This window comes from Pongo pygmaeus, chromosome 5, assembly GCF_028885625.2.
Source record: "Pongo pygmaeus isolate AG05252 chromosome 5, NHGRI_mPonPyg2-v2.0_pri, whole genome shotgun sequence".
Classification (NCBI taxonomy): Eukaryota; Metazoa; Chordata; class Mammalia; order Primates; family Hominidae; genus Pongo; species Pongo pygmaeus.
Window position 1 is genome coordinate 118,307,243 of NC_072378.2, and position 13,208 is coordinate 118,320,450.

At 41.1% G+C, this 13,208-nt stretch overlaps 1 protein-coding gene across 2 annotated transcripts in view; it reads left to right on the forward strand.

The window, feature by feature from the left end:
* SLC35F1 (solute carrier family 35 member F1) overlaps positions 1-13,208 on the forward strand; it is a 415,309-nt gene that overhangs the window by 320,744 nt on the left and 81,357 nt on the right. For both annotated transcript variants that reach the window (XM_063666534.1, XM_054493075.2), the window contains exon 3: positions 12,854-12,981. In XM_063666534.1, the coding sequence (XP_063522604.1) occupies positions 12,854-12,981 (128 nt within the window). The remainder of the gene's footprint in view (positions 1-12,853; positions 12,982-13,208) is intronic.

Consider the following 13,208-nt stretch of genomic DNA (forward strand, 5'->3'; position numbering starts at 1 on the left):
CCGTGCATATACTAGCACTCCAGTATGACGGGCACCCCTGGAGATGGCAGTGGGGTGCCCTGCAAGTGAGTTTGGATCAGCAGGTCAGGAAAGATCCCTTAATGAGAAATGCACGACTCACGAGGATAATGATGTCATAATTATAAATCAGCAAGGCAAAAGAAAATATTGCAATGCTAATGAATATGAAGCCTGGTGCCAAATTGTCATGAGTTCAAATACTGGTTTATTTATGTGATCTTGTGCAAGTTACTTAACTCCTACAGGTCTCATTCTTGTCATCTGTAAATGGAGTTAGTAGTAGTATCCAATATATATAGGGTTTTCATGAGGATAAGATAGCATTTGTAAAGCAAGTGGACACTGTCTGACACATAGTAAATATCCTATTAGGTGTTTGTTTAACAAATTATAAAACACATTTGATTGGTCATCCTGCAGATGCTTAGCAAAATTAGACATGAATCACATGGCCAAGATTTTTCCTGTCTATTCTCAAACACTGAAGTTGTTGTAATGCTGTCTTACTTCAAATTAGAATGACTTTCATTATGTTTTACACATTTGCCATACTCTACAGTCCTTTAAAGAGAGATTGAAAACAAAACTCTATATCAATTATAAAGATACATGTGTATAAAGACATACGTGTCAGCCGGGCACGGTGGCTCACGCCTGTAATCCCAGCACTTTGGGAGGCCATGGCAGGCAGATCACAAGGTCAAGAGATCGAGACTATCCTGGCCAACATGGTGAAACTCCATCTCTACTAAAAATACAAAAATTAGCTGGGCATAGTTGCACGTGCCTGTAGTCCCAGCTACTCAGGAGGCTGAGGCAGGAACATCACTTGAACCCGGGAGGTGGAGGTTGCAGTGAGCCGAGATTGCACCACTGCACTCCAGGCTAGTGACAGAGCAAGACTCCATCTACAAAAAAAAAAAAAAAAAAGAAGAAGAAGAAAGAAAAGAAATTTGAAAAATTAGAAACAATTAGAAGTCTATCAGTGGAAGATTGAATAAATTGTGGCATACTCATAAAACATAAAAGTACACATCATTTAAAATAAATGAATTAGCTCTCCATGAAACAACAAGGATGCATTTCTAAAACAAGGATAAGCCATGAAGAAGCCTAGGAGAAGAATATTTACAGCATTTACAGTAAACCTTCACATAAAATTTAAAAACACATGAAAGAAAGTCATATACTATTTTGAATACATGCACACATAGAAATGTGAACAAAAACAGGAACCTAAAAGATACACAACAAAATCAAGATGATAAGGCTGGCGTGGTGGCTCATGCCTGTAAATCCCAGCATTTTGGAAGGCCAAGGCGGGTGGATTCTTTGAGGCCAGGAATTCAAGACCAGCCTGGGCAACATGGCAAAACCCCATCTCCACAAAGAAATGCAAAAATTAGCTGGGCTTGCTATTCAGGAGGCTGAAGCAGGAGGACCGCTTGAGCCCAAGAGGTCAAGGCTTCAGTGAGCCATGGTCATGCCACTGCACTCCAGTCTGGGAGACAGAGAGAGACCCTGTCTGAAACAAGCAAACAAACAAACAACACCCCCCACAAACAAAAACAACAACAAAAAAACAATATCAAGATGATCATTTGAGGAAGGAGGGATGGAAATGGAATCTGGCAGGGACAGAGAGGGGGCTTTTATTTCATCTGTAAAATTTTCTTTCTCAAAAAATAAAGATCTGAGAAAAACACAGCAAACTGTTAACATTTATTAAATCAGGAAGGAGGATACATTATTCTCCAGGGAGGAGGATACATTATTCTCTAATCTTTTTACTTATATTTGAATGTATTGATAATAAAAATAGTAAACAGAATGCATTTAATTGCCAAACCGTAATTCTAAAGTTTCCATCCATGGATTTTATTACTTCTCCCAGTTAATTTAAAAAAAGGTGGGGTGGATTTCAAAACATTAGCATATTACCAGCTGTACTGGTGTTTCTTATAGATGGCCCTGTTTCATGAGGTTTGGGTAGTGCTGGCACAGGGACTCTAAGGAATGTATTTTCATTATTCTAGAAAGAGTTTTAATGGTCTGTTGTAGATCAGCATTAATGGGAGTCATGTAGATAAATCCCCAAGCAGGCTTTTCAACAGTTGCATTTTTTGCTTAGCCAAAAATAAAAAAGCCTTCCTCTTGCCCTCCTGAATAATTCTGCTAAGCAAGCATGTTGTCTATTTTCAGGTACTTCAAATGAAACAATATGGAAGCATTTATTTAGGGGGTTTTTCATTGCAAACTTCAGCTGAATGGCAAGGCAACTAATCATTCCTTTGAATCTATGTAATGAATAACACTTTGAATATGTTATTGATTGATGGAACAAACAGCACCATAGCCCATTTTTTCAGTGCTATGTGTTGAGATGTGGCTAGTGTGCTCTGAGTCTGGCAATTCCGTGTTCACTGTGTAAATTAACTGGGACAAGGGTCTGTGACTTTCGAATTGCAGTGTGGAGGTTAAATATGCCATTGACCTTTTTATGTCCAAGGTACAGTGTATTATGTGTAAAATGTTCACCAAATGAATTTTGTCACACGTTGTCTACATTCTAACTAGAAAACAATTCTCATAGGCTGAAACATGAATGTTTCTAATAGATATATTTTCAGTTCCTCAATTGCAATGGCATTTAACATTGCTGAGATTATTAAACATGAAATTTATTTATACATTTATATTATTTATTGACTGCCTGACATGCACTGGGGGATCTGGGAATAAAGTGATTACCAAGACAATTCTGCTCTCTCCAAATTGTTAATAATCTAATGTGTAATAGAGTCAATAAAGTAGGTAATTATAAGACAGGAGGATAAGCACCATGTATAAATAAAGGGTGGTGACCAGGCATAGTGGCTTACGCCTGTAATCCCAGCACTTTGGGAGGATGAGGCAGGTGGATCACAAGGTCAGGAGATTGAGACCAGCCTGACCACATGGAGAAACTCCGTCTCTACTAAAAATACAAAATTAGCTGGGCGTGGTGGTGCATGCCTGTAATCCCAGCTACACGGGAGGCTGAGGCAGGAGAATCGCTTGAACCCAGGAGGTGGAGGTTGCGGTGAGCCAAGATCGCACCATTGCACTCCAGCCTGGGTGACAAGAGTGAAACTCCATCTCAAAAAAAAAAAAAAAAAAAAAGATGTTAAGGAAGCACACAGCAGGAAAACCTAGCCCAGTCTAGGGTGCTAAAATATCAAGGAAGGCTTCCTGGTAGAAGTGTGTATGCTGAGACTTCATTTGGAGACAGAAGGAAGAATAGTCCAAGCAGAGGAAACAGCATATGGAAAGGCCCAGAGACAAGAGAAAGCATACTTTGGGCCAAATGTTCAGGTCACTTATTTGGTATGAAGAGTCTTCACCACCCTGTGGTTGTATCTCTTTGGGATTCTTAGCTCAAGTCACCCTGAGAATGGCCATTGAAAATTAATCATCTAAAAGTCCTAGTTTTGATCCTCAGTGCAATGCACAGGCCCCCACCCAAGACCAATTAAATCAGAATCTCTGGGGGCTGGTCCCAGGCATTAGGACTTTTCTGGGTTTGTTTTTGTTTTTGTTTTGTTTTGTTTTTTCTTTTAGACGGAGTCTCACTCTACTGTCAGGCTGGAGTGCAGTGGTGCCATCTTGGCTCACTGCAACCTCCGCCTGCTGGGTTCAAGTGATTCTCCTGCCTCAACTTCCTGAGTAGCTGGAACTACAGGTGTGCACCACCACACCCAGCTAATTTGTGTATTTTTAGTAGAGACAGGGTTTCACCATGTTGGCCAGGATGATCTCGATCTCTTGACCTTGTGATCCGCCCGCCTCGGCCTCCCAAAGTGCTGGGATTACAGGCGTGAGCCACCGCGCCCAGCCAGGACTTTAAAAACTCTCCAGATGATGTGAATATGCAGTCAGATTGAGAATCACTGATTGACAAGACAAATCCTGACCAATGTGTTGATTGTCAAACATGTAAGGCAAGTCAGAGAGGCAGAAGAGCTGTTCAAAGACTGCCAAAATGATCTGGTGGTGAAGAACTGACCTTGGGGATCACATCTGCCAGCTTTCTCATGTGCAAAACCATGAAAAGAGTGACTCGGGCGGGGCAGCCAAGATGGCCGAATAGGAACAGCTCCGGTCTACAGCTCCCAGCGTGAGTGATGCAGAAGACGGGTGATTTCTGCATTTACATCTGAGGTACCAGGTTCATCTCACTAGGGAGTGCCAGACAGTGGGTGCAGGACAGTGGGCGCAGTGCACTGTGCGCGAGCCCAAGCAGTGCGAGGCATTGCTTCACTCGGGAAGTGCAAGGAGTCAGGGAGTTCCCTTTCCTAGTCAAAGAAAGGGGTGACAGACCGCACCTGGAAAATCGGGTCACTCCCACCCTAATACTGCACGTTTCTGACGGGCTTAAAAAATGGCGCACCAGGAGATTATATCCTGCACATGGCTTGGAGGGTCTTACGCCCACGGAGTCTCGCTAATTGCTAGCACAGCAGTCTGAGATCAAACTGAAAGGCCACAGCGAGGCTGGGGGAGGGGCGCCCGCCATTATTTTCAACATAGGCGTTGTGGCTCACGCCTATAATCCCAGCACTTTGGGAGGCCGAGGTGCGCGAATCACTTGAGGCCAGGAGTTTGAGACCAGACTGGCCAACATGGTGAAATGAAATCCTGTCTCCATTAAAAATATAAAAATTAGGGGCCGGGCTCGGAGGCTCATGCCTATTGAAATCCCAGCACTTTGGGAGGCCGAGGCGGGCAAATCACCTGAGATCGGGAGTTTAAGGGACCAACCTGACCAACATGGAGAAACCCCATCTCTACTAAAAATACAAAAAATTAGCAGGGCATGGTGGCGCATGCCTGTAATACCAGCTACTCTGGAGGCTGAGGCAAGAGAATTGCTTGAACCCGGGAGGTAGAGGTTGTGGTGAGCAAAGCAGCCTGGAAGCTCGAACTGGGTGGAGCCCACCACAGCTCAAGGAGGCCTGCCTGCCTCTGTAGGCTCCACCTCTGGGGGCAGGGCACAGACAAGCAAAAAGACAGCAGTAACCTCTGCAGACTTAAATGTCCCTGTCTGACAGCTTTGAAGAGAGCAGTGGTTCTCCCAGCACGCAGCTGGAGATCTGAGAATGGGCAGACTGCCTCCTAAAGTGGGTCCCTGACCTCTGACCTCCGAGCAGCCTAACTGGGAGGCACCCCCCAGTAGGGGCAGACTGACACCTCACACGGCCGGGTACTCCTCTGAGACAAAACTTCCAGAGGACCGATCAGACAGCAGCATTCGCGGTTCACGAAAATCCGCTCTTCTGTAGCCACCACTGCTGATACTCAGGCAAACAGGGTCTGGAGTGGACCTCTAGCAAACTCCAACAGACCTGCAGCTGAGGGTCCTGTCTGTTAGAAGGAAAACTAACAAACAGAAAGGACATCCACACCAAAAACCCGTCTGTACATCACCATCATAAAAGACCAAAAGTAGATAAAACCACAAAGATGGGGAAAAAACAGAGCAGAAAAACTGGAAACTCTAAAAAGCAGAGCGCCTCTCCTCCTCCAAAGGAACGCAGTTCCTCACAGCAATGGAACAAAGCTGCATGGAGAATGACTTTGACGAGTTGAGAGAAGAAGGCTTCAGACGATCAAACTACTCTGAGCTACAGGAGGAAATTCAAACCAAAGGCAAAGAAGTTGAAAACTTTGAAAAAAATTTAGAAGAATGTATAACTAGAATAACCAATACAGAGAAGTGCTTAAAGGAGCTGATGGAGCTGAAAGCCAAGGCTCAAGAACTACGTGAAGAATGCAGAAGCCTCAGGAGCTGATGCAACCAATTGGAAGAAAGAGTATCAGTGATGGAAGATGAAATGAATGAAATGAAGTGAGAAGGGAAGTTTAGAGAAAAAAGAATAAAAAGAAATGAACAAAGCCTACAAGAAATATGGGACTATGTGAAAAGACCAAATCTACGTCTGATTGGTGTACCTGAAAGTGATGGCGAGAATGGAACCAAGTTGGAAAACACTCTTCAGGATATTATCCAGGAGAACTTCCCCAATCTACACAGTTATATATTACACAGTAATATATAACTCTCCCTTTACAAATATATTTCTCCTTATTATATTGGCAAAAATCTAATATAGAAGCAACTTTTCTAAAAGCAACAGCCTAAACGCAACTTCAATTAAGAACTTGAAAATGTGCACTCCAAGGCAGGCCAACATTCAGATTCAAGAAATACAGAGAACACCACAAAGATACTCCTCGAGAAGAGCAACTCCAAGACACATAATTGTCAGATTCACCAAAGTTGAAATGAAGGAAAAAATGTTAAGGGCAGCCAGAGAGAAAGGTCGGGTTACCCACAAAGGGAAGCCCATCAGACTAACAGCGGATCTCTCAGCAGAAACTCTACAAGCCAGAAGAGAGTGGGGGCCAATATTCAACATTCTTAAAGAAAAGAATTTTCAACCCAGAATTTCATATCCAGCCAAACCAAGCTTCATAAGTGAAGGAGAAATAAAATACTTTACAGACAAGCAAATGCTGAGAGATTTTGTCACCACCAGGCCTGCCCTAAAAGAGCTCCTGAAGGAAGCACTAAACATGGAAAGGCACAACCAGTACCAGCCACTGCAAAATGATGCCAAAATGTAAAGACCATCGAGACTAGGAAGAAACTGCATCAACTAACAAGCAAAATAACCAGCTAACATCATAATGACAGGATCAAATTCACACATAACAATATTAACTTTAAATGTAAATGGACTAAATGCTCCAATTAAAAGATACAGACTGGTAAATTGGATAAAGAGTCAAGACCCATCAGTGTGCTGTATTCAGGAAACCCATCTCACGTGCAGAGACACACATAGGCTCAAAATAAAAGGATGGAGGAAGATCTACCAAGCAAATGGAAAACAAAAAAAGGCGGGGGTTGCAATCCTAGTCTCAGATAAAAGAGACTTTAAACCAACAAAGATCAAAAGAGACAAAGAAGGCCATTACATAATGGTAAAGGAATCAATTCAACAAGAAGAGCTAACTATCCTAAATATGTATGCACCCAATACAGGAGCACCCAGATTCATAAAGCAAGTCCTGAGTGACCTACAAAGAGACTTAGACTCCCACACATTAATAATGGCAGACTTTAACACCCCACTGTCAACATTAGACAGATAAATGAGACAGAAAGTTAACAAGGATACCCAGGAATTGAACTCAGCTCTGCACCAAGTGGACCTAATAGACATCTACAGAACTCTCCACCCCAAATCAACAGAATATACATTTTTTTCAGCACCACACCACACCTATTCCAAAATTGACCCCATAGTTGGAAGTAAAGTTCTCCTCAGCAAATGCAAGAGAACAGAAATTATAACAAACTGTCTCTCAGACCACAGTGCAATCAAACTAGAACTCAGGATTAAGAAACTCACTCAAAACTGCTCAACTACATGGAAACTGAACAACCTGCTCCTGAATGACTACTGGGTACATAACGAAATGAAGGCAGAAATAAATATGTTCTTTGAAACCAACAAGAACAAAGACACAACATACCAGAATCTCTGGGACACATTCAAAGCAGTGTGTAGAGGGAAATTTATAACACTAAATGCCCACAAGAGAAAGCAGGAAAGATCCAAAATTGACACCCTAACATCACAATTAAAAGAACTAGAAAAGCAAGAGCAAACACATTCAAAAGCTAGCAGAAGGCAAGAAATAACTAAAATCAGAGCAGAACTGAAGGAAATAGAGACACAAAAAACCCTTCAAAAAATTAATGAATCCAGGATCTGGTTTTTTGAAAGGATCAACAAAATTGATAGACTGCTAGCAAGACTAATAAGGAAAAGAAGAGAGAAGAATCAAATAGACGCAACAAAAAATGATAAAGGGGATATCACCACCAATCCCACAGAAATACAAACTACCATCAGAGAATACTACAAACACCTCTACGCAAATAAACTAGAAAATCTAGAAGAAATGGATAAATTCCTCGACACATACACTCTCCCAAGACTAAACCAGGAAGAAGTTGAATCTCTGAATAGACCAATAACAGGCTCTGAAATTGTGGCAATAATCAATAGCTTACCAACCAAAAAGAGTCCAGGACCAGATGGATTCACAGCCGAATTCTACCAGAGGTACAAGGAGGAACTGGTACCATTCCTTCTGAAACTATTCCAATCAATAGAAAAAGAGGGAATCCTCCCTAACTCATTTTATGAGGCCAGCATCATCCTGATACCAAAGCCGGGCAGAGGCACAACCAAAAAAAGAGAATTTTAGACCAATATCTTTGATGAACATTGATGCAAAAATCCTCAATAAAATACTGGCAAAGCAAATCCAGCAGCACATCAAAAAGCTTATCCACCATGATCAAGTGGGCTTCATCCCTGGGATGCAAGGCTGGTTCAATGTATGCAAATCAATAAATGTAATCCAGCATATAAACAGAACCAAAGACAAAAACCACATGATTATCTCAATAAATGCAGAAAAGGCCTTAGACAAAATTCAACAACACTTCATGCTAAAAACTCTCAATAAATTAGGTATTGATGGGACGTATCTCAAAATAATAAGAGCTATCTATGACAAACCCACAGCCAATATCATACTGAATGGGCAAAAACTGGAAGCATTCCGTTTGAAAACTGGCACAAGACAGGGATGCCCTCTCTCACCACTCCTATTCAACATAGTGTTGGAAGTTCTGGCCAGGGCAATTAGGCAGGAGAAGGAAATCAAGGGTATTCAATTAGGAAAAGAGGAAGTCAAATTGTCCCTGTTTGCAGATGACATGATTGTATATCTAGAAAACCTGATTGTCTCAGCCCAAAATCTCCTTAAGCTGATAAGCAACTTCAGCAAAGTCTCAGGATACAAAATCAATGTACAAAAATCACAAGCATTCTTATACACCAATAACAGACAAACAGAGAGCCAAATCATGAGTGAACTCCCATTCACAATTGCTTCAAAGAGAATAAAATACCTAGGAATCCAACTTACAAGGGACATAAAGGATCTCTTCAAGGAGGACTACAAACCACTGCTCAATGAAATAAAAGCAGATACAAACAAATGGAAGAACATTCCATGCTCATGGGTAGGAAGAATCAATATCATGAAAATGGCCATACTGCCCAAGGTAATTAATAGATTCAATGCCATCCCCATCAAGCTACTAATGACTCTCTTCACAGAATTGGAAAAAACTACTTTACAGTTCATATGGAACCAAAAAAGAGCCTGCGTCGCCAAGTCAATCCTAAGCCAAAAGAACAAAGCTGGAGGCATCATGCTACCTGACTTCAAACTATACTACAAGGCTACAGTAACCAAAACAGCATGGTACTGTTACCAAAACAGAGATATAGATCAATGGAACAGAACAGAGCCCTCAGAAATAACGCCGCATATATACAACTATCTGATCTTTGACAAACCTGAGAAAAACAAGCAATGGGGAAAGGATTCCCTATTTAATAAATGGTGCTGGGAAAACTGGCTAGCCATATGTAGAAAGCTGCAACTGGATCCCTTCCTTACACCTTATACAAAAATTAATTCAAGATGGATTAAAGACTTAAATGTTAGACCTAAAACCATAAAAACCCTAGAAGAAAACCTAGGCATTACCATTCAGGCCATAGGCATGGGCAAGGACTTCATGTCTAAAACACCAAAAGCAATGGCAACAAAAGCCAAAATCGACAAATGGGATCTAATGAAGCTAAAGAGCTTCTGCACAGCAAAAGAAACTACCATCAGAGTGAACAGGCAAACTACAAAATGGGAGAAAATTTTCACAACCTACTCATCTGACAAAGGGCTAATATCCAGAATCTACAATGAACTCAAACAAATTTACAAGAAAAAAACAAACAACCCCATCAAAAAGTGGGCAAAGGAGATGAACAGTTACTACTCAAAAGAAGACATTTATGCAGCCAAAAAACACATGAAAAAATGCTCACCATCACTGGCCATCAGAGAAATGATGAGATACCATCACATCACCAGTTAGAATGGCAATCATTAAAAAGTCAGGAAACAACAGGTGCTGGAGAGGATGTGGAGAAATAGGAACACTTTTACACTGTTGGTGGGACTGGAAACTAGTTCAACCATTGTGGAAATCAGTGTGGTGATTCCTCAGGGATCTAGAACTAGAAATACCATTTGACCCAGCCATCCCATTACTGGGTATATACCCAAAGGACTATAAATCATGCTGCTTTAAAGACACATGCACACGTATGTTTATTGCGGCACTATTCACAATAGCAAAGACTTGGAACCAACCCAAATGTCCAACAATGATAGACTGGATTAAGAAAATGTGGCACATATACACCATGGAATACTATGCAGCCATAAAAAATGATGAGTTCATGTCCTTTGTAGGGACATGGATGAAATTGGAAAACATCATTCTCAGCAAACTATTGCAAGGACAAAAAACCAAACACCGCATGTTCTAACTCATAGGTGGGAATTGAACAATGAGAACACATGGACACAGGAAGGGGAACATCACACTCTGGGGCCTGTTGTGGGGTGGGGGGAGGGGGGAGGGATAGCATTAGGAGATATACCTAATGCTAAATGACGAGTTAATGGGTGCAGCACACCAGCATGGCACATGTATACATATGTAACTAACCTGCACATTGTGCACATGTACCCTAAAACTTAAAGTATAATAATAATAATTAAAAAAAGAGTGACTCATATTCTAGCACTGGCTCTTGACATATTCGGACAGTATTTCACAGTTTTTTTTTGTTTTCGATTCATTAATTCATTCACTCCAAAACACTTGGCTAACCCTTGCTATATGTCGGTATGCTAGAGGCTATGGATAAGTATATGAGTAAGACATTAACTCTACCTTTGGATAAAAGCACCCAGTCTAGTGAAGAGTCAGTAATCACAATCCTATGAAAGGATTAATCAAAGATGGATGTGCATTGCCCAGTTGGGGAAAGGGCTTAGCCAAAAGACCAGAGAAGGGTCCTATTCATTTTGAAAAATGAATAGGAGTTTGCAAGATGGGGAGTGCAGTTCCCTGAGACAGAAAGACTTTGTGCATGCTTGAAGGCTTGAAGGCTTGAAGGCTTGAAGGCTTGAAGGCTATGAGAAGTGTGGCTTGGAAAAGTAGGCTGGCAAACTGATTTGACCACCAAAGGTCAAGATACCCTTTTCTCTTATTGTCAACTGGCCGCAACTCATGCTTTGACAGTCTGTATGTAACTGAAAGCTTTGTGCTCACAAGTCTTCATAGGGTTGGAAAGACCACCTCATTATCATGGTCATTGGAATACAGCTAAGAGCAGAAATAAGTAGCTCTGATTCTGAGAGTGGTCCAAATACAGCTGAGGATCCAGTGTTCTGCTGAGGCTTTGAGGACCAGCTGAAGTACATCTCTAGTACTAAAGATGTGTGTCACTGTTTAGGCAGCCTCTAAGATGGCCTCCAAGGATCTCTGCCTCCTGGTATTCACTCCCTTATGAAATTCTCTCCGCTTGAATGTGGGCTGGACTTATTGACCCTTTACTAAAGAATAGAGTAGGGTGGAAGTGTCACTTTTGAGATTAGGTTATAAAAACCTTATCTTCCATCTTTGGTGTTCTCTCTCTCTCTCTCTGTCTCTCATTGTTCATCCTGGGATAAACCAAATGCCATGTTTTGAGGCAGTACTGTGCAAAGGTCCTTGGGGTAAGGGACCAACGCCCACCCACAGCCATGTGAGTGAGCTTGGAAGCAGGTCCCTCCCCAGTCATTCCTTCAGATGACACTGCATTCCCAGTTGACAACTGGCTGCAACTTACTAGGAGAACTTGAGCTGGAGACACTCAGTTAAGCTCTAACCTGTTTCTTGACCCAAAAAAACTGCAAGATAATCAGTATTTCTTGTTTTAAACAGCTCTGCCTCTGGACATCTTGTTACACAGCCATAAATGTGGTATATAGTCACCATTCACTAAGTTTCTGTACATCTACATCCTCTATGAAGGCCCCACAGGTTGGCTACAGAGAATTACTATTGTTCCTGATCATGATTGCCCTGCCTTGAGAAATAAGGTTTATCTCAGGCCTGAAATATATGTAAAAATAAGAATGAAGAACTAAGAGATTCAAAGTCTGTTCTGATGCTACCAGTTTAAAATGCAAGATGGTGAATATTATAGTTGTTGGCAGTATCAAAAGTGTTGTCAAATGGCACTCTTTTTCATCTGAGAGTAATGCCCCAACTTCCTCTCTCTTCCCATCACCCAGAAACCACCAGAGTGCATGCAACATTCAAAGCTGATCAAGAACTCAGGATAGTATCTCAGAGTCTTACTACAGATCTGCTGCCAAGCACAAGCCTTTTTCTATTTGGCTCTTTCATTTTTATCTATTTTATCACAATCCTGAAATTTAGGATGATTTGGAATGTGTGTGTTTATGCAGCCTTTCTGGTACACCTTTCCTTTTATTTTCATGTGATGTAATTATGTTATTCTTCATTTATTCACACACAAAAGATGTTTTGCATGGTAAGCTTATAACCTGCCCAGTCTTACTCTGGCATAGAAAGTAACTCGAAAAGCCAAAATCTGCAATAAAGATAATTTGCTAAATAAAAACATGTGGGTATCTGTTACGTTGATTTATTTGTTTAAATATTTGGTAAACTTTAGGTTAAAAATATATAATGTTGCAACATATTAGAATTCTCCTAAATGTACAGTTTATTCTATTTCAGGAACCTAACCCATTTCTTCTTAACTTTGTAACACAGGAGAAGAAAACCTCCTGGCAATTTTACGACGAAGATGGTGGAAGTACATGATTTTGGGACTCATAGACCTGGAAGCAAATTATCTGGTGGTCAAGGCTTACCAATACACAACTCTGACCAGTATCCAGGTACCAATGGTTCTTCTTCCCTTTTCAACTTCCTCTATCCAGATGTAGTTTACTTTCAGTTTAGTCCTTGAGTGTCTCTATACTACAAGTTACTATCTGTATACTATACTATAGTATACAGACTGCAGTATACAGATTCTGTATAAGTCTATGAGTTTTGCAACAAGAGGGAAACTGGTTATATAAAAATTAACTTGAACTTTATTTATATGTCTTAATAATTTTTT